At 37.5% G+C, this 24,920-nt stretch overlaps 1 protein-coding gene across 4 annotated transcripts in view; it reads right to left on the bottom strand.

The window, feature by feature from the left end:
• KLHL2 (kelch like family member 2) overlaps nucleotides 1-24,920 on the bottom strand; it is a 96,455-nt gene that overhangs the window by 49,353 nt on the left and 22,182 nt on the right. For 2 of the 4 annotated variants that reach the window (XM_026499597.4, XM_057310162.1), the window contains exons 3-4: nucleotides 23,792-23,898; nucleotides 13,453-13,574 (exon numbers count right to left, since the gene is read on the bottom strand). In XM_026499597.4, coding sequence (XP_026355382.1) covers nucleotides 13,453-13,574; nucleotides 23,792-23,898 — 229 coding nt within the window. Of the gene's footprint in view, nucleotides 1-13,452; nucleotides 13,575-18,482; nucleotides 18,557-23,791; nucleotides 23,899-24,920 lie in introns of those variants that run through there. The other 2 variants (XM_044384414.3, XM_026499598.4) reach the window with 2 other exon arrangements.

Raw genomic sequence — 24,920 nt, 5'->3', positions numbered from 1 at the left:
CAATTCGAAAAAGAACAAACACCATGTACAAAAATGGGAAATATACTTGATACCCCACTGGCTATTAAATATAAATTAAAATAATGAGACAGCATTTTATGACTATTGATATTCTTTTCTTTTAAAGATTTATTTATTTATTTGAAAGAGAGAGTGAGATAGAGAGAGAGCATGAGCAGGGGAAAGGGTAGAGAAAGAAGCAGACTCCCCGCTGAGCAGGAAGCCCGATGTGGGACCCTGGGATCATGACCTGAGCCGAAAGCAGACAGTTAACCAACTGAGCCACCCAGCACCCAACTATTGATATTTTCAAGCACATATATTCAGGCTGAGGGGTAGTAAGCCTTGGCCCCTATCATGTTCTTCCCTTCAGTGTAAACTAGTCAACTCTTTTAGAAAAGAAATAGACAACATTCATCAAGAGCTACCAAAAAATATAAAAGTTTAAAGCCTTTGATGATGGAAGTTTGCTCCTGAAATTTTACCCTGAGAAAACAGTTAAAAAACAACAGGCTACATCCACAAAGTTTACTTTAGTATTATTTGTAAGAGTAGGGAAAAAAACAGAAACAACTACAGATTTAGCAATACGGCAAAAATTAGGTGAATTATGTTAAACCCACATGATGAAACATTATAATCAATGACAATGAAGACTAATAATGGTTTTAAAAAACTAGTATCTCTAAAATATTTGCAATAGCATACAATATTATAAAATGAGATGGATACACAGCTAGCTCTAACCTATGATTATATTAGAAAAACTTAACAGACGTCAAGTTCCTTTGATCTCAATGAACTTGGTTACTGAAACAATGTTGGCAAAGACAGAAAAAACACAAAACTGAACATTTCCACACGATCTAGTTTTTCTAACACATAATGGACATAAGTAAAGAAAGCAGTGCACAGGTCTTCTTAACAACAGCTTGGCTCCCTGCCCTCGCATCTGTCGGCTCTAGAGCGCGCAGCACTGGGTCTGGATCCAATCCTGTCTCTAATCACAGAGAACATCTCTGGGCTCTAACTACATGCAGCTCAACCTAGTCAACTTCATGTCAATGCTAATGTGAGCCTAGGCACTTTGATGCTTTGTTTCCCAGACCCAGACCCAGCCCACCTGCGTCTAACTAGGATCCTTCCCTAGTGGGCATCAATAACTCGGCCTGACTCTGCTGTGCATGGGCCAGGTGTCCCAGAGGCTGAAATCCTGCCCCTGGGTCCCAGCCCAGAAAATGCAGAATGCTTTCCCAGGTTCCCTTCCTCCTGTTCTCCCAGGACCTCCTGCCTGGCTCCGCTTCTATCCATCAAACAGGGCCTATTCATCAAACATGCCTGTCCTATGGGCATTCCCCCATTATTCACCTAACAAATATTTATTTAGCATCTAGTCTAGGGTCCAATCACTAGTTTAGGTTCTAGGGATATGGCAGTCAACAAAATGGACAAATATACCAGCCAGCCTAGAGCTTCGATTCTAATACGCAGTGCTTACATTTAGTAGGGACATGTGTAATTTCCATCACCCCAGCACTCCTGCCCTTCAAATAAGTCTTCAGATCTCAAAGTCTGAGGTCCGGAGGCGCTGGAGATTTTAATCCCCAACCTGTCACTGAGTTCCTATAAAGCCTCAGAGGCAGAATGGAGTTAGTATGAAAAGAATGGAGAATGGAAACCATACCACAAGCTCAAGAATAACTCTGGTCTTGAATGCTGGACATGCTCCATATTAACTGTGACCCAAGAAAATCGCTTAACCCCCCCCACCCCCCGAGCTGCAATTCTCTGAGTTGTTAAAAAAACAACTCTCTGTCCAGGATGCTATAAAAACTAAATGAGATCAGTACTTAGCAAAGTGATGGGAACATGGAGGGTAGGCGGCCCCTTCTTCCTAATTGAGTATTTTATTCTATTTCTGTTATTGTTTATGGGCATTAATCCACTTTTATTTACTCTCCTTTAGTCTTGCCTCTCTAAAATTACCTCAAATCAAAAACATGACTACTAGTCTCTTGACTAACTGATCATGCAATTTATGCCTATTATAGATCAAAATTCCCCTTGTATTTCCACTGTATTCTCCAGAGTTCTTCCCTTCCACAACCTCAGAATTTCATGAATAAAGAACAGACTAACAGACTATCGCTGACTCCACATCCACCTTCAACACAGAATTTAAACTGGTTAGTTTAGGGTGGTGAGACTGAGGCATCAATCCACTGTCTAATGAAGAAAACAGGGACCAACAAGAACTGTCAGCAGGCCTCAAAAATATTGTTTTAAAAACTGAAATAAAAGCAAGCAAGTTTAAGGACCCAAGATTCTCAACAAAGGTAAGATATGAGTCTTAGTACAGGGACTAATGTTGTTTCTGGCTTTTCAAAAGTGCTGCATGGATATATTCACAACTGTGGATGGTAACTGCCAAATTAACTGCCAAGCACAATTGTCAAAGTAAGTTACCTTCACTGTCTCCACTGCCCAGTGCACTGTATTGCTTTATCACATACAACTCCCTCTTCCTCTCCTCCTTCTTGGTCTTTCCTATCTTACTCTCTTCCTCTTGCCCTTTTGTCTATGCCTGCTCCTTTTTCATCTTCTTTCTAAATTGATTTATATTATTCACAGCCTCCCCACCCCCTATGATTACCAAGTTCATTCCAGAGGAATTTTTTCAAAACCAAAGAGACTGCTAATATTTTTTAAAGATTTTTTTTTGTTTTCACAAATAATATAATGCTAAATTAAAACACATGGACACTCATTCATGCACGCACATACATACACACACACATCCCAACACTCACATACGTAATATACTCTTATTCCTTGGACAAACAACTCTTGTTCTGTTGTATGATTTTTTTTTCTATTTAACATAATTTATTTTTTTCATAATAATATTTTTATTATATTATGTTATTCACCATACAGTAGATCCCTGGTTTTTGATGTAAAGTTCGATGATTCATTAGTTGCGTATAATGCCCAGTGCACCATGCAGTACGTGCCCTCCTTACTACCCATCACCAGCCTATCCCATTCCCCCACCCCCCTCCCCTCTGAAGCCCTCAGTTTGTTTTTCAGAGTCCATAGTCTCTCATGCTTCAGGTGCATGATTATATATTCTCTCCTTCTAACCCTGTCTGTAACGAATATTCATAAATTATCTCCCAATTCTGTTTGTCAAAGCCTAGGCTTGACATGAAATAGAGATTAGAAGATCAAATTATTGCTGGAGAATAAAAAGAGAGAAAATATATGATAAGAAAGCACAGGTCAAGCAAAAAAAAAAAAATCAAATCCCTTTTAATAGGCAATTAAATAACTTTATCCACCTTACTGATTAGCCTCTCCCTGACCCCAACTAGAGCTTGATTACAGAATATGTGTTTCTCAATGTCCTTTATCAAAGTGCCTTAAGTCTCATTCATAACAGCCCAAAACTTTAAATAGATGTCCATCATCCTGCTAAACTGCAAAAAATCCATACAATAGAATATTCAGCATTTATAAAAAGGAACTAACTACTGGAACATGCAGAAACACAGACAAATCTCACAAATGCTGTTATGCCAAAGAAGTCAGCCGCAAAAGAAAACATTCTGTATGATTCTCTTTATATTAAGTTCAATAACAGGCCAAACTAATCTGTTATAACAGAAATCATACCAGTGGTTGCCTGGAGTCAGAGGTGAGAGATTTATTAGGAAGAGGCTTGAGGTTATAAACGCTCAATATCCTGATTTGGGTGTGGGTTAATGGTGTATGCATTTGTTAAAACTTAGCAAACTGAACATGGAAACAATAGCCCACCAGAGGAAAAAAAAAAGTGAGTGCTTTAGGCCTACACTAAGATTCACCAGAAGTCAGTGGAAGGCATTTATAAATTATGAAACAAATTTTTAAAATGAAAAATAATAATCCTGATAGAACCCCAAATAAGAAAATAAAAGGAAAATATATCAAATGTATTTACATGACCAAATTTCTATACTAGTATTTGTAAAGTTAATTTAAAACAACTTTTGAATATATGCTAGTGATATAGGTATATTCTATTTTCACAAAAAATGAAATTTTCATAAATCATATAACCAGGGAAAGCTAGATATACATTTAAGCTAGATGATGAGAAGCCCATTTTTACTAACCTGACAATGGAATTAAGACATCAAGGTCCAAAAGGTAATAATAATTTTTAAAGTTGTGGGTCAATAACACCAGGATTTACAAGACCTCTGGCTTATTTCAAACCAAATATGCCAGAACCACAGATAATTGAACAGCTCTAGGTTCTCACCACCTAACGGGTTTGGAGAGCAGGACCCTGAACACTGGTAGCAAGCCTGACACAGATGTGCTTTGCCCCACGTAGGTCCAAATGTAAACAATATGAGGCACAGGTCAAACATGAAGAAAAAAATCCAAGTAATAAGGACTTTGATTTATATCTAACTTGTCCAATCAGAACACTGCTATAAGATGCTAGATCACAATCAGGATGGAGTCATTTTTTGCTCATCAAGATAAACTCCTTTTATATACCACATGAAGCTACTTAAGATATCAATCACAAAATGACTCAACCGTGGACATCTTCAAAGATTATATATTTTAGGAGCGCCTGGATGGCTTAGTCAGTTAAGTATCTGACTCTTGGTTTCAGTTCAGGTCATGATCTCAGGGTCCTGAGATCGAGCCCTGCACTGGGCTCCGTGCTCAGTGCAGCGTCTGCTTGTCCCGCTCCCTCTGCTCCTCCCCCTGCATGCTCTTCTCTTTCTCTCTCTTTTTCTCACTCTGGCCCTCTCTCTCTGGAAAAATAAATAAGATCTTCTTTAAAAATTATATATTTTAATAATATAAAGCCACAAATACCTTAGTTATTAATATTTCTTGAGTACCTAGCTTTTCTGTAAACAAAAACTTAAAAAAATCACTTCAAGTTTGATGTCCATCTAGTTTTATAACATGTTCTTATGATAAACCCTCTAGATTTTTCTCAAACTAGCTGACCTCCAATGGCTTCTTCCATACTAAATTTTAAATAATAATTAAATATTAAATTAATAATTAAATATTAAAATATTCTATACTTTTATACAGAGTGGAACATATTTTAACTGGTATGACTGGAGAACATATATTCTAGCTGGTCAAGTATTTTGATTAAAATTATGAGGATTACCAAGTTCAGACTTCAAATATAATAAAATGCAATTAACACCAAAATTCAATTGTAAATAATTTTTAAATTTATAGTAATTATTAATATAAAGGAAATTCACCATTTTGTGCCTTTGGATAATAATGAACCAAAATTATCACTATTCTGGTAAGGTGATAACATATTAGTTTAACAGGTTTCTGGGTATTAGAATGTCAGATAAATTCACTTCAATGATATAATTTCCCACTGCTATCCCATAGACAACCACTAATCCTGAAAGTTTGATTCATCACATTTTATGTGTTTTTAAAAGTTTTAACCTGTAATTTAAGCACATCATCTGCCAAACTCTTTTAGTCACAAAGAACTTACTTTCTATCTCATAAGAGAAACAGAACATGAAAATGGAAAAACAATAAGGCTTCCATAACCCACGCTAGGAAAAACATCACTTTTTCTTGAACCACTGCCTGTCAAACCGGTGGGAAAGGGTGTTACAAACTGGTACTGCAATCACTCCAGAGTGCTGTCTCCACACCAACCCAAATACACACGTCTTGTTGGGCGAAAAGAAATCTACAGCAAATTAAGATTTATTTTTTGGTCACAAATATATATCCTGATTCGGAATATAAAAAATGAGGGAAAGGCTACATGAGCCATTTCTTTTTTACCCAGTAATCCCAAACAATCTCAGTGAGTTCTTCTTCCTCATGGACACAAGACTTTTTATTGCTGCCCATTTCTTATTTATGCTCAACATTTATAGAGCACTTTAATGTTTTCATAAGCTTTAACTGGCATATTTCATATATCACAGCATTTCTGTGAAGTGTCTAAGCACTATCAGCTTTATCTATAATAGCTAAAAAACAGAAAGGTTAATGTCTTACTCAAGGCCATTCTTGAAGTCCATGGTTAAATTCAAGATTTGAGCTCTGAATTCTAACACAATAATTAGCTAGAATCCACTAGCCCATGAAAGTTTTCTAGCAGAGAGCCAATCTAAGGGGGCTCCTTATTATTTTCTGAGTTGCTCAACAGTAACTTAAATATACAGTGTTATATACTTCATTTAAATGATTTTATTTAAGCCAAAAACATTTACAAAACTGCTCAGGAGATGTTTTTGCTCACCCTGAAGATAAGCCTGCTACTGAACTCCTTTGGTACATGGGCAACTTCTAATTGTGTGGCTGAGAATGGAAAATGGCCATTCAATCAAGATAACTAAAGGGCAGATCTGGACTGTGACTGTAATTAAGGTTAAAGCATAGCCAAGTGTATAGTTACCGTCTCTGTCAGAAGAAATCATTTTTAACAGAAGTGCAAAATAGTTCCTATTATTTAATCCCCACATGGAGACAGATGAGCATTCAAAACACTGGGGCCTTGCCCTCTAACTAAGAATCCTTGCCCCAGTGAGCCACTAGTTCCTTACAGCCTCAAGGGCCTGGAGGTAGAAAAGACAACCACCACATAATAAAATGTTCAGAAATGGGTCATCTGAAGAGAAATCACTTGTCAGTTTTTCTGGGTACTACACAGGGGAGACAGGCATTGGATCTGATAGCACTCAATCAACTTCCTGGTCACTAGAGATGTGTTTTGGAGTAGAAGGATAGTCCATTAGGGCTCTTCTGAATCCACCCGAAGTAACCTCCCTTCTCTATGATTTCATGCTCACTAAACAATCCTCTGATTAGAAGTCTAGCACATAGAGACCTAGGTCCTGGGAATGATGCGCACTGGTTAACATACACATCTATACGGTCACAAGAAATACCTATTACCCTGTAAAGTCACAGGCTGTAAAGGCTCTTAGGACAAGGGCCTTGTCTGTCTTACTTGATATTGCATCACCAATACTGCCTGGCATAAAATAGATGCTCCATACATTTTTAATGATAAGGATTAACACCGGCAATGGAAAGACGGGCAAGCCCAATACCTTTAGAAGTAAGAAAGGAAAGAGCAAGCCATGTATAAAGAAGCAGCAAAAAGGTTATTAATCCCACCTGATCTAGCCTCGTCTAGCTGAAACTGTTAGAAGCCTTATTAGAGCTTCAAGTTCAGTCCAATTCAGTCCTAAACTAATCCTGACCAAGACTGTGAAGTTTATTAGGTGCCCAACCAGTGTTTCTAGTCTGTCATTAATCTTGCTGCCTTAAATGTGGTGTGCTCCCCAAAGCATCCTAATGCTTACCAAGCCACACTGTGAGCCCTAAAGCCCTACCCAACTGAGCACGGCCCCAAATCCTGGCTTTGCCGTCCACCATCCCAACTTTACATAGCTATGATATTATAATTGCCTAGCGCTTACCAAGTCTCTTTCCAAACAAGCGAGCTTGGGGCTGTAGGCTTGACTCACTGTTCACTCAGGGCAGCTCTTCCTGGATCAAAGACACTGTCATCAGCCTAACAGCAGGTACCACCACCACCACCACCACCACCACCACGAGACTTCCTGCTGCCATGCCTCCTGCAGCACCCCATTCAGACCTGAAGCTATCAGTCATCCTGGAGCACTTTCATTCGGATTACATGCTGCCCTCTATTTAAAAAATACTTATTGGGGCACCTGGGTGGCTCAGTTGGTTAAGCATCTGCCAGGGTCCTGGGATCGAGCCCCGCATCGCGCTCCCTGCTCAGCGGGGAGCTTGCTTCTCCCTCTCCCGCTCCCCCTGCTTGCGCTCTCTCTCTCTCTGTCAAATAAATGAATAAAATCTTCAAAAATAAATTAATTAAAATAAAAAATAAATTAAAAATTACTTATTGAGCGCTTGCTCTCCTAGATTGGTGCCCCTATTCTTGGCCACATTCATTCCTGGCCCAAGCCTCAATCCCAATTATGCTTTTAGTGAGGTCCCAGCATGTCTCACCTGTACATAAACCAGTTATCTAATGAATGATGTTTCACAAGCTTTTACATAAGAAAGAACAGAATTTATCCCCCTATTTCAGACAAGAAAATAAAGCTCAGAGAAGAACTTTGGACAAAGTTACGTGGTATTTCAATAGCAAAGCCAACACGTATACTCTATTTACTATGCTTTGAATCTTGTTCATTTCTTGTAGCATCAGGACCAAGCACAGGATTGAAGACTTAGCAGATAATCCATTAGTCTGCTTAACTGATAGGGTGTCTTCGATATCCATTTTAAATAAATATCCATCTAATAAGTATCTCATTTCAGTGTTTATCTAAGCAATGCAAAAATATACACACCAAAAGCATTGGTTTACCAACCTCTGCTTCACCTGCTCACCTGACTAACCAAATCTCCCATGCCCTCTGTACTCTCTAGTATGCTTGCACACTTCTGCCCCAGCTGAGTTGCATTTTACCAACTCATACATTTTGGTTCACTCCCAAATCTGTTTATGACACTTGCACTTGTTATTGAAATTACATAATTTGAATAAACATATATAATCCAATGAGATGTAAGTGTAAAAAAAGAGCTATTTCTATGAAAACTAAGTTGATTGCTTTAGAATGACTTGATCAATGTGTTATTGCAAAAAAAAAAAAAAAAGCTTCTCAAATTACACATGGGGGAAGGAAAGAGAAATTGTATAATTCAAAGATGACTTTGCACTGAGATTTCAAGTGTCTCAGTTCTTGCTGCACTTTTTTAAAAACTAGAAAATTAGAGCTGCTCCATCATTATGATGTCATATGTGCAAAAAAGGATATGGCTCTCCAAGCAGCTAACCATACTAGTTTTATAATAAAAGATCAGCATACAAATGTACAGTTTCATGTTGTAGGTTAAAATAAAGTATCTGGGGTATACATGTATTCGTTTTTGATCGTTTCTCCACTTTAACAGCCTTTTGTTAATTAAGTGGTCAACCATGTGAACAGGTCTCCTACCGTGGATGCCCATTCCCTCTGATGCCTTCTTTTTAGGAACGCCTCACTGGTAAAACGTTATACAATATACTATGAGCACTTCTGGTTTGAAACAAAAATAACCTGCCCTACATCACCAACAAAATGGACACACTATGTTGAATTTTCTACTGTACTGAGATTGTGTAAAACATTCTGGTGTGTTTATTGCCAAAAATTAATTCTGTCTCTTGAAAAATTCTCATTTAAATTCTGTTCCTTTTCTAAAAGGATGAGATTTTCTAACCCAAATAATTTCAATTTATGCAACATATAAGTTTTCTGAACTCTTTAAAACCTATCCATTCACAATTATCAGATGCTTCTTAAATTCTTCTGAAATGAGAAAAATTCTAATGTAGACAGAACTTATAGATGAACACTCATAATATTAATTTGGAAATAAGAGTATTTACCTACATTGGCACTGTCTATTAAGATCCTTACCTTTGTTTTTCACACTTACATAACTGAAAAAAACTCTTAGCTACTTCCAGCAAGCCAAAACAAATACCCAAAAGCTGAGAAGTTAAAATGTATGTAACAAAACCACAAATTTAGCAATGAAGTAAATGTTTTGAAAATTTTAAGTTGCTTTAGGATTCTTCAAAAATGTTGATCAACACATCAAATGAAGAAGAGTTAAACCTCCAATAATTTTTAGATAATGAAAAAAATATTTTTGGTTATAAAGATATTTTTATTTTCAAATTTATAAACTCTCTTTTTAAAGCAACACTAGTTAATGACAACTTAACATGTTGTTCAGTATCACATGCTATGTGATACTGAACTAATTACTTAACCTTCTTGAGCTTCCTTAATTGCAAAATGGAGTAATACCTATCTAATAAGGTAATAAATATCAAATGAGACATATATAAAATGCCTAGCACATAGCTGAAAATAAACTCGTGTAAAAACCCTTCATACACACACATACACACATATAAAGCTAAGTATTCTTAACCGTGGGAGGGGGGGAGAGACAAAGTAAATGAACTCTCTAAAACTGTATGCAAAACTCTGTGCAAAAATGGCTATGTACACTTTACTTGGGAAAGGGTCCATAGTTTTTCATCGTTCTCAAAGGAATCCACGATGCCCCCAAATTTAAACAGTTTTTGAGTTTGTGTGTGCATGTGTTTTTTAAGAGAGCGCAAGGGAGTGGGGGAGAAAGAGGGAGAGAGAATCTTGAGCCCAATGTGGGGCTCGATCTTACAACCCTGAGATCATGACCTGAGCTGAAACCAGGAGTCGGATACTTAATGGACAGAGCCACCCAGGTGCCCCATGATGCTCCTAAATTTAAAAAACTACTTTATAATAGCCTTTGACTTTATTTTCTCTGTTCCCAGCTATATAATGTTTATAAAATTTGACTGGAAACTCTAGAAACAAGTTAAATTTAAATTACTCAATAGCAACAACAAAAAAAGTTCAATTAAAAGCATGATCATGGTAAGATATATATTATCCTTTTATCTCCCTCTTAAAAAAACACACAAACAAATTCATTTGGCTCAAATTAGTCCCCAATCTTGCCATAAATAAAAGCAAATACCTAAACTCAAAACTAAAGTTTAAAAACCTAAACAAAAAAACAGCAACATCAAAAAAAATCAGAGCAACCCTAAAGAGCCAAGAATTAAAGTCCTATTACTTATATAACACAATAATAATTATTCCTTTTTTGGAGTTAATGCTTCAAATCAATTCATTCCCTCATTCTGACTCAAAGTTCAACCTTCACTTCAAAGAGCTGTTATGTATTTTTTTAAATTTGTGTAATAGGAAACGATATGGTATCACAGAAGGAGCCCAAAACTAGGAATCAGGGAAAACAGGGTGATGGTCCTGTTCTGTTCCCAACTGACTAAGACAGCTGGACCTCAACATTCTATGGTACCATGATTCTACATTGAAACATGCAATCCCAAAGTAAAACACTACAATATCCACTATCCTAAAAATCATATTTTATTATTTATTACTAAAACAGAAACTTACTAAAAGAGAGGTTACCTCCCTGACCAGAGATTTGATTCTAGGTCTAATAAGAAAATATACCTACAACAACAAATTTTTGAACTACAGAAAGTTCTATCCCCACTATCAATTTTCTCGAAACAGATATACTCAGAGCAGGCTCCCAGTTGGGGCCATTTGAAATTTTAGCTTAACTTTAACAGGAACACCACAAACCTCCACCATACCACTCCCTTCCCTAAGGTGAACGGTGCTTATAAGAAAGATCCAACAGAGTGTATACAGACAAAAATAAACGAAATAGAGGAGAGAGCAGTCTGGCATATCCTGATAGGTAAACCCTTCTTTTGTATTTCACTGAAAAATACTTGTTACGGAAAAGGCAACTTACTTTAATCAATTTTATTTCCAAACTGCCTTTTCTAAAATAAGTATTTTTCAATGGACTATAAATGAGGCTATGCATACCAAGGTAACCCTATGCTCTCTTCCCCCATTCCCCCCAAAAATAAAAACTACACAAATATTAAGCATTTAGCAAGTCTGCCAGATACAGCTCTTTGAATGTATTCCTGTAGGAGCTGAACATATACACAAAAGGCAAATCAGCATGGCAAGAGGTTTTCTGAAAGGCTGTGATGACTAATATTTCAGGACTGGAACGTGATAGTTATTAAAAGAAACATGAGAGGCGTTCTCCCAGTTCCTTACAGGCCAATGTCTCCACCACAAGAACTACTACAAACAGCATTGAGGGCTGAATTCACACAGTCTATTCTCTTAGGCCTAAATCATCTTTTGCAAATTTTCCCCTTGTCACAGAATATGACAATGAGCAATTCATTGGTTGAAGGTCAGAAACAGGGCACAATGAGGCCCATGAACTCAAATGAATTTTAAAAAAGGAGCAAAAAGAAAACCAAGACAACGTTTTGTTGAAAACAATGCCCCCAAATCTAGCAACTAGCATAATGACAGAGAAAAAATCAGATTGTGATGACATGGTGGTACTGTTACCCCATGGCATGTACGAAACACTTTCCTCCAGGTTAAAAACAAAGTTCACATAGCAATTGATTCACACCTTTATACACGACTTTAATATCAACCAAGGTTGTTACCTCATGAACTGGATTTCCAAACAAAGGCAAATGAGGCCACCTGGGAAAGATCACCAGAAGGCTTCACCACTGCCAATATTTCAGACTTAATAACATCATGTCTGAACAAGTTAACGTGCAAAGACTTCAGTCTCCAAACGGAAAAAGTTTCTATCATATTTCAATTAATTACAAGGGACAAAAGACTGAGCTCACACTTTCCTATCTGAGCAAAGTAGAACTCAGAGATTATTTAAGAAGTTAGTCCTAATTCTTTTTGTTGTCCTCAAAACACAGTTTACCTGTTGGAAGGAGTAAATATAATAATAAATATAAACTTTCAGATGGCAATTTGGCATACCTAACAAAAATTAAAACATGTATATATCCTTTGATCCACCAATTACATTTGAGACATCTATTCCATGAAGTTTTGGATGTAAATAAAAAAATCTTCATTCACCGCAGTACTTTTATAAAGGTGGAAAAATCACATATGCTGATTAATATACGGGATGACATTTAAAAGAAGGAGCTGGGCCCACATATACTGATGTGTAAAGAACTTCAAGATACTTTGTACAGTGAAAAAAGCAAGTTTCAGAATAACAGGCGTAGTAAAAATATACTTGTATCAGGAAAACTGTGCACGAGTGTGAGTGTATGGGTATATATAATTGCATAGAAAATGGTCTGAAAGGATTCACACCGAACAGAGAGCAGAAGCTACCCTCTGGGGCAGAAGAATAGATCAATGTGTGTGGGTTGGGATGAGCAAGAAAGGAAGGGCCGTTTTAAAAGAGGCACCTTCACCTTCTACACTATATACATCTGTATTATTCATTTATATCATATATATAAAACATCTGTTCTTTAAAGAAGAAAATGCAACGTCAAATTTTAGCTAAATTCGAGAATCTCAGAAGATACTGTAATAGTAAAAGAAGTAAAGACTGTTAATAGTCAAAAACATCCTTTGTAGATTTTAACTTCAAGGGAATAGAAAAATGTGGGCAGCATCAATCAGTAGTTATGGATGAACATGACAGCGTTTTCACAAACAAGTGTCACTCAGAGAACTGAAAGACTGGAACTTCAAGACTATAAAAGGTATTGAAATCAGAAACATCATTAGAAAGATAGAATCATTCCAAATGTCCCTTAGAAATTCAGTTTTAACAATGAATTCCATTACTTTCGTACAAAAAGTATCCTGTGGTGTGGGTATGCTCTTTTGATTTAAAAAACTGGTATGTAGGAAGAGCTAAATGGTATGAGGTGTTTACTCTCACCTGTACATTTTCTTCCGTAACCTGAATTTCTGCAGTGTAAACATAATCGATCAGCATCCTCAGGGTCCAGCCATCTACTTCTTTTATTCGAACTCTCTTTGCTCGGCTCTCACTCATCTCGCCTAAAACACAAAAGAGGAAGAGTGACACTACAGCAAGCTACTGCTGTGAAAATACCAATGCCACTTTCTTGCCACTCGCCATATTTTGTAGGCAACACGATCAGGCACTTTTTGCAGGCCTAAAACATTCCATTACCTCCCCTAGCAGCTTACCTGAGCAAACCATAAAATGTACTTCTGTTACCCACTTGTACCTGAAAATCACATCAAAACAGTGAACGTGCCACGTGCCCAACTATAACACCTGTGGCATTATTAGGTTCAGTATCTGATTCTGTCCACGCTTTTTTTGGTCCATGCTTGTGGGCAGCTTGTTTTCTTTTTGGATTTCTACTCATGACTAGAAGGGTCACAATGTTACCCCTTTTGGCTAATAGCAATGAGCACTTGCTAAAAAGGACTCACTCGGTCAGCAGCATTCATTCAACAAGCACAGCAGTGGCTGCCATGGGCGTGGGTGGCCTGCAATGGACACAAAGGCTTTGTCCTTGGGGACAGCACGGACCCTCGTGCAGGAAACAATTAGGACACAAACTACAGAAGCTGCTGACGGAACGCAAGATAAAAGAGGGCTCACAAAAGGGTTAGTCAATGACAAGGGCTTGTTACAGAGGTCTTCTAGCCCAAGTTCTGTTCCTCTTTGTCATTTGTGGTAACTGGTAACTCCATCCACAAACCTAAGTCACTTCCATATCAGCCTTTCGCACTAAAGCCAGATATTCTTCTATCTCACTGCCTGCTAGAAAGTTCTATAAGACCTCTCTCCTTTACTCACTGAACTAATTGAACATGCAAGGATCATAAAAAAGATCCTCTTGTGGAAAGAAACGGGGAAACAGAAAAGAGAAGGGAACTTAGGGAGAGAAAGCAGCAAGTTTGAACACCTATGTGTGGACAACATAAAATGACCCAAGACATAGGGAAACATAAACTATCAAATGGTGGGAAAAGAAAACTTCAATTTAAAACGAGGAGGGCAGTCTAAAAATTATGTTGAGTGCTATGAGACACCTAGTGAAAAGGTTTGGTTCCATTAGGTTTCAAAAATAAAAGAAGCGGCATCAAAATGATGCTGCCACCCCCACCACCTCGATTCAACATCTGTTAGAAAAACAACATAACAACTAATATAACAAAATAAAAATTATTAAAAAAAAAAAAAGAAAAACAACATAACAGCCTCAGGATTTCTTGAAGGTTCATTTCTTTTTTAGCCATGGTACCCTGTCAGCAACCATAAGCTATTAGAAAAGCCTATGGGAATCCATAATTGCACAAAATTCCTTTGTAAACACAAACCCTAGGAGGAGAGAAATAATAGTGATGTACATTTAACTGCATGCTTCCTTGGAGATTATTTCTGACAAGATTTCAGAAAGACGCTGTTCTCCTAAGAGCCAAAATATCTCAAAAGTATCCTGCCACCTCCCAGGGAGAGGTGGGGGAACATCCACCGGTATTACAAGGGAAGGGAGATAGTTAATGAGAAAGAGTATGTATATATGCCTATATAGCAGGGTTACGTGTCTGTTGCCTTGGCACGTTTTTTCCCTCTAAAAAAAAAAGGGAAGGAAAAGGAATGGTTGACAAATACAGAAATAAAATTCTTCATCTGCATATAAGGCACATTCCTCTATCCTACTCTTTCCGGATCTTGTAGACAGATGGGATTTGTATCATCTCAAAGCATCTCTAAAGTGAAGACACTCTGGACTGCAGACTTGGACTTTAGACAGAGGCCACATCTAATTCACCTATAGAGCTCCAGCAACGTGTAAAGCCCTGCAGGGTCTGGGGCCACACAAATATAAAGCCATGTACTCTGTTCTCAAGGAGTGATTTCAGCTCTCAGGACTTAGGGAAGATCTAGCTTAGACAAAAACAAGTCTGACTTTAATTTACATATATGACTGAAAAATTAGTCCTATGCCAAGCAGTTTTTAATATTATAGTTTTTAAGGTATTGCTATAAGATATACTTTGCTAATTCATATATTCCTTATGTCATTCTTAATATGAATTATTTCTTTCCCCCAGAAAATTGTATCTGCCTTCAACAAATTCAATTTCTATCACTGCTCCTTTAGAAATGTTTTATGTTTCATGTTAATCTACAAAAACAGTAACAAATAGCTTGCCACAGATTTCATTAATAGTTCTAAAATTCCAGTAAATACTGAGAATTAAAGCACATACTAAAGAGAGTTGTAGGGACACCTGGGTAGCTCAGTTGGTTAAGCGTCTGCCTTCAGCTCAGGTCATGATCCGAGGGTCCCCCACATCAGGCTCCTGGCTTGGTGGGGAGCCTGCTTCTCCCTCTGCTTGCCACTCCCCCTGCTTGAGCGCTCTCTCTCTTACAAAGAAATAAAATCTTTTTTAAAAAGTATTTAAAAAATAAAAATAAAAAATAAAGAGGGTTGTAAAAGCTATTTAGATCTAATTCTAGTTGTTACATATTACCTGAGTTACTGCCCTTTGCTGTGTTTATAGAGGAAATCTTTAAGCACCAAGGTTCTATGAGATTTAGTTTTGATAACGCATTTTTAAAAATATCCAGTGATACTATACAGAGTTTACGTCACATCATTTTTAACTTCACAAAGTCTGTCTCCAGATTAGGGTGTTTTGCTTCTTTACCTTGATCATGTAGACCCGTGAAGCTCTGAGTATATCCACACAGATATCATCACTAAAATCCTGAGAGGCCCTTTTGACTCTCCCCTCTTCCTTACCCACCCATCCCATCATTCACTAAAACCTTCAGAATGAACCTCAGAGACATCTCAAATCGATGCCCCCTCTCCTCTCCATCCCTTCCGCCACTACGTCACTGGGGTCCTACCACATCTTGCCAACACCAGCACAGCAACCTCCTAATTCTTTCCTTGCCCCCCTGGATGACTTCACAGATCTGACCATGGTACTCAAAGGTCTCCAACTGCTCCTAGTTCAGGCATGTGAGCCCCTTCCACATCCTGTCCCTGCTTCACTATCCAACTTCCTCTCTCCCACTTCTAGCCTTAAAATATATCCAGAAGAAATTTCCTGTAGTTTTCCACATACAGCGAACAATCTCCTGCTTTGATGCCTTTGTTGAACTTTGTCCTCTTTGTCTCCCCATGCTCTCATTCCCCAGGCTAATCCTGATTCTTCAGGCATCAGCTGGCCCCTCTCCAGGGAGGCTTTCCTATTGGTGGCCCAAGCCTGGGTTAGGCTCTTGCCCTGGGTACACCTGGGTACCTCCTGCAAATCCATTCATCATAATAATACTTAGCTCTCCCCACCTGGATCCTTGAGCTCCCTGAGAGCAAGATGTCTTTCTCATCTCTGTATCCCACAACGCCTGACCTATTAGAGATACCCAATAAATTCTGGTTGGATAAATGAATGACTGGAAGAATAAAAAGTGAAACACGTGCCAACCTAAAATGTAGCATCTTTACTCAACATAATTAACACTTGAATTAGTCTTGAACATGGGTATTCTAGCTATGAAGGATTTCAGTCAACATTCATTGACCATCCACTATACATTCCAGGCCAAGCTAAGTACTTCACTAGTGAACACTGCACCATTTCTACTTTTTTTGAGAAAAAAAATGAAGTCCTCCAAACTGTAAAAGTTTATGGACATATTTGTGGATAGAAACATTTGCATCTCGGGGCACCTGGGTGGCTCAGTCGTTAAGCGTCTGCCTTCGGCTCAGGGCGTGATCCCAGAGCCGTGGGATCAAGCCCCGCATCAGGCTCCTCCACTGGAAGCCTGCTTCTTCCTCTCCCACTCCCCCTGCTTGTGTTCCCTCTCTCACTGGCTGTCTCTCTCTCTGCCAAATAAATAAAATAAGAAAGAAAGAAAGAAAGAAAGAAAGAAAGAAAGAAAGAAAGAAAGAAAGAAAGAAAGAAAGAAAGAAAAAAGAAAAGAAAGATACATTTCCATCTCAAAGACCTTTAATCGAGGCTCCTAAAACCCAGCACAAACTGGTACTTTATTTATGCATTCTAAAGTTCTAAAAAGTGACTAGGTTAAGACAGCAAACCCTAAAATCCATTTCAATGCAAAAATCCTACGATTCTAATTTTATTAGAATTAGTTATTGTTTAGCATATAAAAATATCTGAGAAAAACATAAAAGTATAATACAGAATCTTTTACTAGGCTGAAACGCTAAAAAGTGAATGGCAAATTTACAGCTACATGTAATAAATAAATTTTACTCCGTTACTCTTCAGGTTCATTTGTAATCTAATCATTATTGCCCTTTTTGTATGTCATTAGTCCTGGGTTACAAAGAAGCTACTGACACACAGGTATTTTCATTCTGGCAAGCTGACCCGGATGCCCCTGCCAGCCATTCTCTCTGATGGTCATGGTACATAACTCCCCAATCTGACCACTAATCTGAAGCAAACATGGTAGCCGCATTCCCCTGCCAGTTTTGGTCTAGTTTGAGTAACTTCTGGAAAAAGTCTACTAGACCCTAAAAGGGAGAAAAAAAGAAAAAGCACTCCCTTCCTTTCCTTCCTCGAGATGTTGGGTTCACTCTGATAGGCATTTTGCATTCACAAGGGGAAGCAACCTTGGGATAACATTTTTACTGCAGACAGGAGGGCAGAGAGAGAGTGAAGGAAGCAGATCCCTGATGAAATTCTCAAGCTGCAGATCTGACCATGCCTGGTGTCCAGCCGACTTCCCAGTTATGAGAGAATATATTTCCTTACTATTTAAACCAGTTGAAGTGGAGTTTCTGTTAAGTGCAGACTAAAGCATCCTAACTTAGGCTCTTTAAGCACAACATCCTATTTAATTTTCTTCACAGCAGTCAGCAATATCAGAAATTATCTTTTCTTTGCATTTACTCTCTAGCCTTTCCTTCTCTTCCAAGGAGAATCATGAGAACAGGGACTTACCTGTCTTGTTCATCTCTAAAGTCCTCAAACCTAGGATAATGCCTAGCACACAGAAGATGCTCGATAAATATTCCCTGATGAAGGAAAGCATGAATCTTAGACAAATATAACCATGCAAACAACTTTTTAAAAATCTCAATTCTTAATCACGCAAATGATAATCTACCTTTTCCTAGTCTAACTTACTGAATCATGTTCAATATGACAAAAGAAATCATCAAAAAGCACAAAACAAAGGAGTAAAAATAAAAATTCAATATTTCCCACTAGATGTCAGATATTTTAGCCCGTGGCATTAAATAAGCCTCAAATGTATCTGCAAGAGAAATAGCATATTAAATGCCACATTTGTAACAAGTAATTTAAAAACACAGGAACCCAATCTGACATACGCTTTCTCAAGTAACAGTTAAACCACCTGGCCTTGCTCTAAATAGGCCCATACTTCACAGAGTAAAAACCTGTGAATATATCACAGAATTACTTTTCACCTCCCTTCTCTACCCAAATACTTGGAATTACGATGAGTAACAGAACTGTTTTTTAGGTGATATAATTGGAATGAAAAATTCCCCTACAATTTATGGAGAGATTAAAAACAAGGGCCAAAAAAGGACATCTGCATATTCCCCATTTCCTAAAAAGGGGAGTCACAGGAAAACAAAAGAAAAGTATGTAATGCCCTGTGCCATTGCAAACACTTCTGATTACCAACGAAGCAGAAGAAACTAAATACACATAATATATGATGCATTGGAAACACGCAAAGGTCTACTGGTTGGTCTCACTATATTTTTTATAATAAAGTTTAACAGGGCTTCAGACCAAAAAAAAAAAAAAAAGAAAAAAAAGAAAAGAAAAGAAAAGAAAAAGAAATAATGGACTCATACTCTAGCGAAACGTAAATAAATGTATGTACACTAAATCACCTAGACCGAATCCCCTTATCTTCCTTACCTAATCTCTGACAAATGATGTACTATTCGGTGGACTCAAAAGTAGAAAATGTACAAAGGTTGCCAGAAAGGTGAATGGCATCTATTGCTAAAGAACCATAAAAGTCAAGCCTAGTAAGTATATGAAAAGACGCTCAAAATCATCAGTCATTAGGGAAGTACAAATTAAAACTACAAGAGATGCCATTTTACACCCATTAGAATGACTACAAGTTTAAAAAAAAAAAAGGAAGAAAGAAACAAGTGTGTCAAGGATGTGGAGAAATGGAAACCCTTATAAATTAATGGTAGAAATGTAAAATAGTGCACTTCAGAAAACAGCATGGTAGTCTTTTTTAAGTTAAACAGAAATTTACCATAGGACCCAGCAATTCCACTCCTAGGTATATACTCCCATGAGAAATAAAATTAAATGTCCACACGAACAACTGCACATGGATATTTATAGCAGCATTATTCATAATAACCAAAAACTGGAAACAACCCAAACGTCCATCAACTGGTGAATAGACAGTCAAAATGTGGTATATCCATACAACTGTATCTATTTAGCAATAAAAAAGCAAATTCATGATACATACTATGACAGGGATGAACCTCAAAATCACTAATGTAGGAATAAAAATGTTCCAAAATTGATTTACAGTGATGACCACTCAATACATTTACTAAAAATCACTGACCACTACATTTGAATGGGTAAATTTTATAACATGTAAAATATGCCTTAAAAAAGTTGTGGGGGGAAAAACAATTGAGGTATTCATTTTATATGTATCAGAAATTAATATAGTATCCCGATTTTGCATCTACCTTAGTACATCGCCATTTGAAATTTGACTACCTAGAAGGTATATCCTCAGTCAGAAACAGGTTGGACTGCAAGAAGTACCCACCCACCAGTTAACTGAGATACAACTAGTAATACTTATAGATAGAATCAGAATATCTTCAGGGCCTCTCATTCCCATCATTAGGCAAAGCTCACACCCATTAGACCAAAAAAAAAAAAAAAAAAAAAAGAGGGAAAGTGAAATGTAGTTTAGATCATTAGATCATAAAGTAAACAGAAAAGAAAGACAAAGATATAACAAGATCCTCTGTCCCTACCCAGCATTCATGTTTCTGGACATGCAAGACTCAGGGAGACTGGAGACTCAAGTGCTGCCTTTTGAAGGGAAAGGAAACTAACCTTGATCTTGCAGTTTTAAGTTCATCACTATATTTTTGTCTCTGTGGAAAACAAAACATTTATCAAAAAATAGTCTAGTCAGGGTGCCTGGGTGGCTCAGCTGGATAAGCGTCGGCCTTCAGCTCAGGTCATGACCCAGGGTCCTGGGATCGAGCCTGCATCAGGCTCCCTGCTCAAAGGGGAGCCTACTTCTCTCTCTCCTCCCAGCTTGTGCTCTGTCACTATCTCTGTCTCTCTCTCTCAAATAAATAAATAAAATCTTTAAAAAAAATAGTCTAGTCTAAGGCTTCCTCAATCTACTTTTACAGAATATAAAGATATTCAGAAATTTAGAGTACAAGAAAAATAATGGATCACATAGCATGCTTATTTTTAATTTTTTGAGTAACTTCCGTACTGTTTTCCATAGTGGCTGCACCAATTTACATTCCCACCAGCAGTGCACAAAAGCTCCTTTTTCTCTACATCTTTGCCAACACTTGCTATTTCTTGTCTTTCTGATTCTAGACACACTGACGGGTATGATTTGCATTTTCCTGATGATTAATGATATTGAGCATCATTTCATGTGTCTACTGGGCATCACTGGTCTTCTTTGGAAAAATGTCTATTTAGGTCCCCTGTCCACTTTTTAATTGAATTATCTGGTTTTTTGGTGTTGCGTTGTGTAAGTTCTTTATATATTTTGGATTTACCAAAAAAAACTCAAAAAAGTTAATTTGAAAAAATATGTACATGATACAATATATAATAATATATATATTATAATATATATATAAAATATATACAACCCCTATGTTTATTGCAGCATTATTTACAATAGGCAAGATATGAAAGCAACCCAAACGGCCATCAATAGATAAATGGAAAAAAGAAGATTTGGTACATAGATGTAATAGACTACTACTCAGCTGTAAAAAAGAATGAGCTCTTAGCATTTGAGCCACCACGGATGGACCTAGAAGGTATCCTGCTAATGAAGTAAGTGAGACAGAGAAAAATATATACTATATGATTTTACTTATATATGGAATCAAAAACACAAAACAAACAAACAAGCAGAAACAGATCCATAAATACAGAGAACTTGTGGTTACCAGAGGGAAAAGGGTAGCAGAATGGGCAAAATGGGTAAAAGGGAGTTGGGGATACAGGCTTCTAGTTAGTGAATGAATAAGTTATGGGGATAAAAGGTACAGCACAGGGAATATAATCAACGGTGTTGTAATACTGTCATATGGTGTCAGTTGGCAGCTAGTGTTGTGGTGAGCACAGCATAACAATACAAAGATGCTGAATCACTATGTTGTACACCTGAAACTAATGTAACATTGTCTGTCTGCTATCCTTCAATTAAAATAATTATAACCATAATAACGGCCAAAATTAATTATGTATTTTCTATGTGCCAAGTAAACTACTAGGAAATTCACATACATGATCTCATTTAATTTTTACAAAAATCCTAGGAAGTGGGTAATATGATCATCCCTCTTCTCCAGATGGGGAAACTGAAGCATAAATTGATGACATGAGTTTCCCATAGTTTCCAACAAGGAAGTAGCAACAGCAGTGTCATGTGAGAGAATGCCACTTACAGGGGACAGCACTATACTAGGGAATTCCTAAATAAGGCCAACACATTCCAGCTAGAACCCTCCTCTCACAAGCCTAGAGACTCTGTGGAGAAAACTGTCCAGCAGAAATAATTATAAGATGTGAACCTCGAGACTAAAATGAACCCCAGAACATAAAAATTTGACTAGTCTCACTTTATCAGTATTGACTTATCAAATCAGCCTCAGCTAAAGGCACCCTCCCAACTTGGCTCACAGCTCCTCTGCTATCCTTCCTACATTCTTGTTTATTTAACTCTGTTCAGGAAGAGCAAGGCTGCAACAGGCTGAAGAGTTAGGGGCTCTAGACTCTCCTCTGCTCCTAAAACACTAAGCCCATCCTCTTCACATGGCCTTCTGCACTCATCTTCATCTGTGTGAGCCCTTTAAGCCTATCAGGTTTCAGGAAATGTCAGATCCCCTTCTCTCAGTGCTGCCCATCGCAGCCCTTACCATCAGCATCACTGCTCTAGGCTCAGATCTTCCATACACTACTGCATATTTAAAGTGTGCCTATCATTACCGGGGCAAGAAGCACACCTACACTGGTCTGTAGTCCTTGAAGTATCTAAGCAAAATGTTAAGCACAAGAAATACTTCATGACTTCTAAAGTATGAATAGCTTTGTATTTGTGCTTTTTGGTATAACTACACTTGTACTTATAAGTATTTTGTTTGTCCTACCAATACTCTTAAGATTATAAGCTCACTGCTGGAACAGATAATAACTTCATTTCTTTGTAGAGTAACACGTTTAAATTTTTTTTTTTCTTTAAGAATGAGGTAAAGGGGGCACCTGGATGGCTCAGTCGGTTACGTGTCTGACTTCGGCTCAGGTCATGATCTCAGGGTCCTGGGATTGAGCCCCACATCAGGCTCCCACTCAGTGGGGAGTCTGCTTCTCCCTCTCTTCCTCTGCCCCTCCCCCTGCTCGTGCACTCACACACACGCACTCTCTCTCTCTCTCAAATAAACAAATAAAATTTAAAAAAAAAAAAAAAAGAATGAGGTTAAGGACCTCAAGTGTTGCAGGCATAAATTACTTTTTTCCAGAAGTACTGAAATCATTTTATATATTTTTACAGTTACCTAAGTGTCCACCCTATTTTTTTTATGTATCCAAGTCAAAGGACATTAAATAAACATCTCTTTATTCATGGTGAAGAATAAGTGAAATATATGAGAGAATCATTTGAGAAAATGGAAACAGTAAAAGCACTTTTCTTTTGCCAAAATAACAAAGTGCCAAAAGTTGTTATAAATAGCAGGAAAGTAAACTGAGCCGATATATGTAAACATAAATATAAAGGGGGAAAACTGAGCATAAAATTTTGAGTATGTAAATGTAATGTACACATACACACAACATGATTACAAAAACGAAAAACAATGAGGAAGAGGAATTTGAAACAAAGCAAGAGCATTTACTTCCATTATGATACTGAATTTCATAAAAGTAAAATGTTAATAAGAAAAGAAAATACGGAGAGAAAACCCCAGATCTGTGTATATTTAAAAAACACCCATAACTAAGACATTTCATACCTGTAAACATGGCATGAAAGTAAGGACTACAGGCAGCCAGCACCACTCTATGAGCAGAGATTTCCATGTCTTCAGCCACAATTGTGACATCACACAGCAAATTTTGACTGTTTACAAAGCAGAGGGAGAAAAAAAAAATTTAATAATACCAATAATAAATGTATTGAACATCCTGTGCAAATATATTACAGTAAAAGCCCACTCTTCTGAAGTTGAGGCTAACTTTTAAGACTGCCATCTCTGGGGTGCCTGGGTAGCACAGTCAATTAAACGGCTGACTCTTGGTTTCGGCTCAGGTCCTGATCTCAGGGTCCTGGGATCAATCCCCCACCTTTGGGCTCTGTGTTCAGCACAGAGCCTGCTTCAGATTCTCTCTCCCTCTCCCACTGCCCCTCCCACTCATGCATGCACTCTCTCTATATAAAATAAATAAATAAATCTTTAAAAAAAGGAATAAATAAAACTGCCATCCTTTAAAACAGAATTCCTAAACATGAAGCACACACAGAAAACAGTCCTGACAAATGCCCGACATGCATGGGGCCCTCACTCAGAATTTCGCCTTTGTTTAACAGAGAAATCTTTCCCAGTTTGATTACTGATTTCTCAACCTAAAGTAAATTACTGGCAGCAAACCATCAATGGATTATAAAAGGGGAGGTTGTTTGAATTAAGAACATCAGCAGAAGTGGCAGATGGCAGTCTGACATTAAGATGAAGACAAAATAAAACATATGTAGAAAACCAAATTGGGTCAAAGTACCAAAAAAAAGATACTTAAAATGATGCTGGTCATCAAGCAAACGTAAAATTATATTCAATTACACCTGCTATTTAAAAGGCATATACGACGTTTGATGCTTAACTTAATCAGAACATTTTACCAGTGCAAACTATCTCATTCCTCAAGGCTAAAAAACATTACCACATACAAAATTAAAAAGCATTTTGTTACCTTAAAACAAACCATTATTCAGCAAACATAATTATACCTCCAATTCTGAAATATCCACTTTAAGTCATTCAAAACCATGTGGTGAACACTTTTTACATTCCACACAAGCTGCTCAATGAGACTCTCCAGCTAAGTAAGAATGTCACAGAGTATCTTTTTGGCAAAAAGTGGTGC

Source organism: Ursus arctos, unplaced genomic scaffold, assembly GCF_023065955.2.
Source record: "Ursus arctos isolate Adak ecotype North America unplaced genomic scaffold, UrsArc2.0 scaffold_11, whole genome shotgun sequence".
NCBI classification, from domain to species: Eukaryota; Metazoa; Chordata; class Mammalia; order Carnivora; family Ursidae; genus Ursus; species Ursus arctos.
This window is presented reverse-complemented; position numbering and strand designations above follow the sequence as displayed.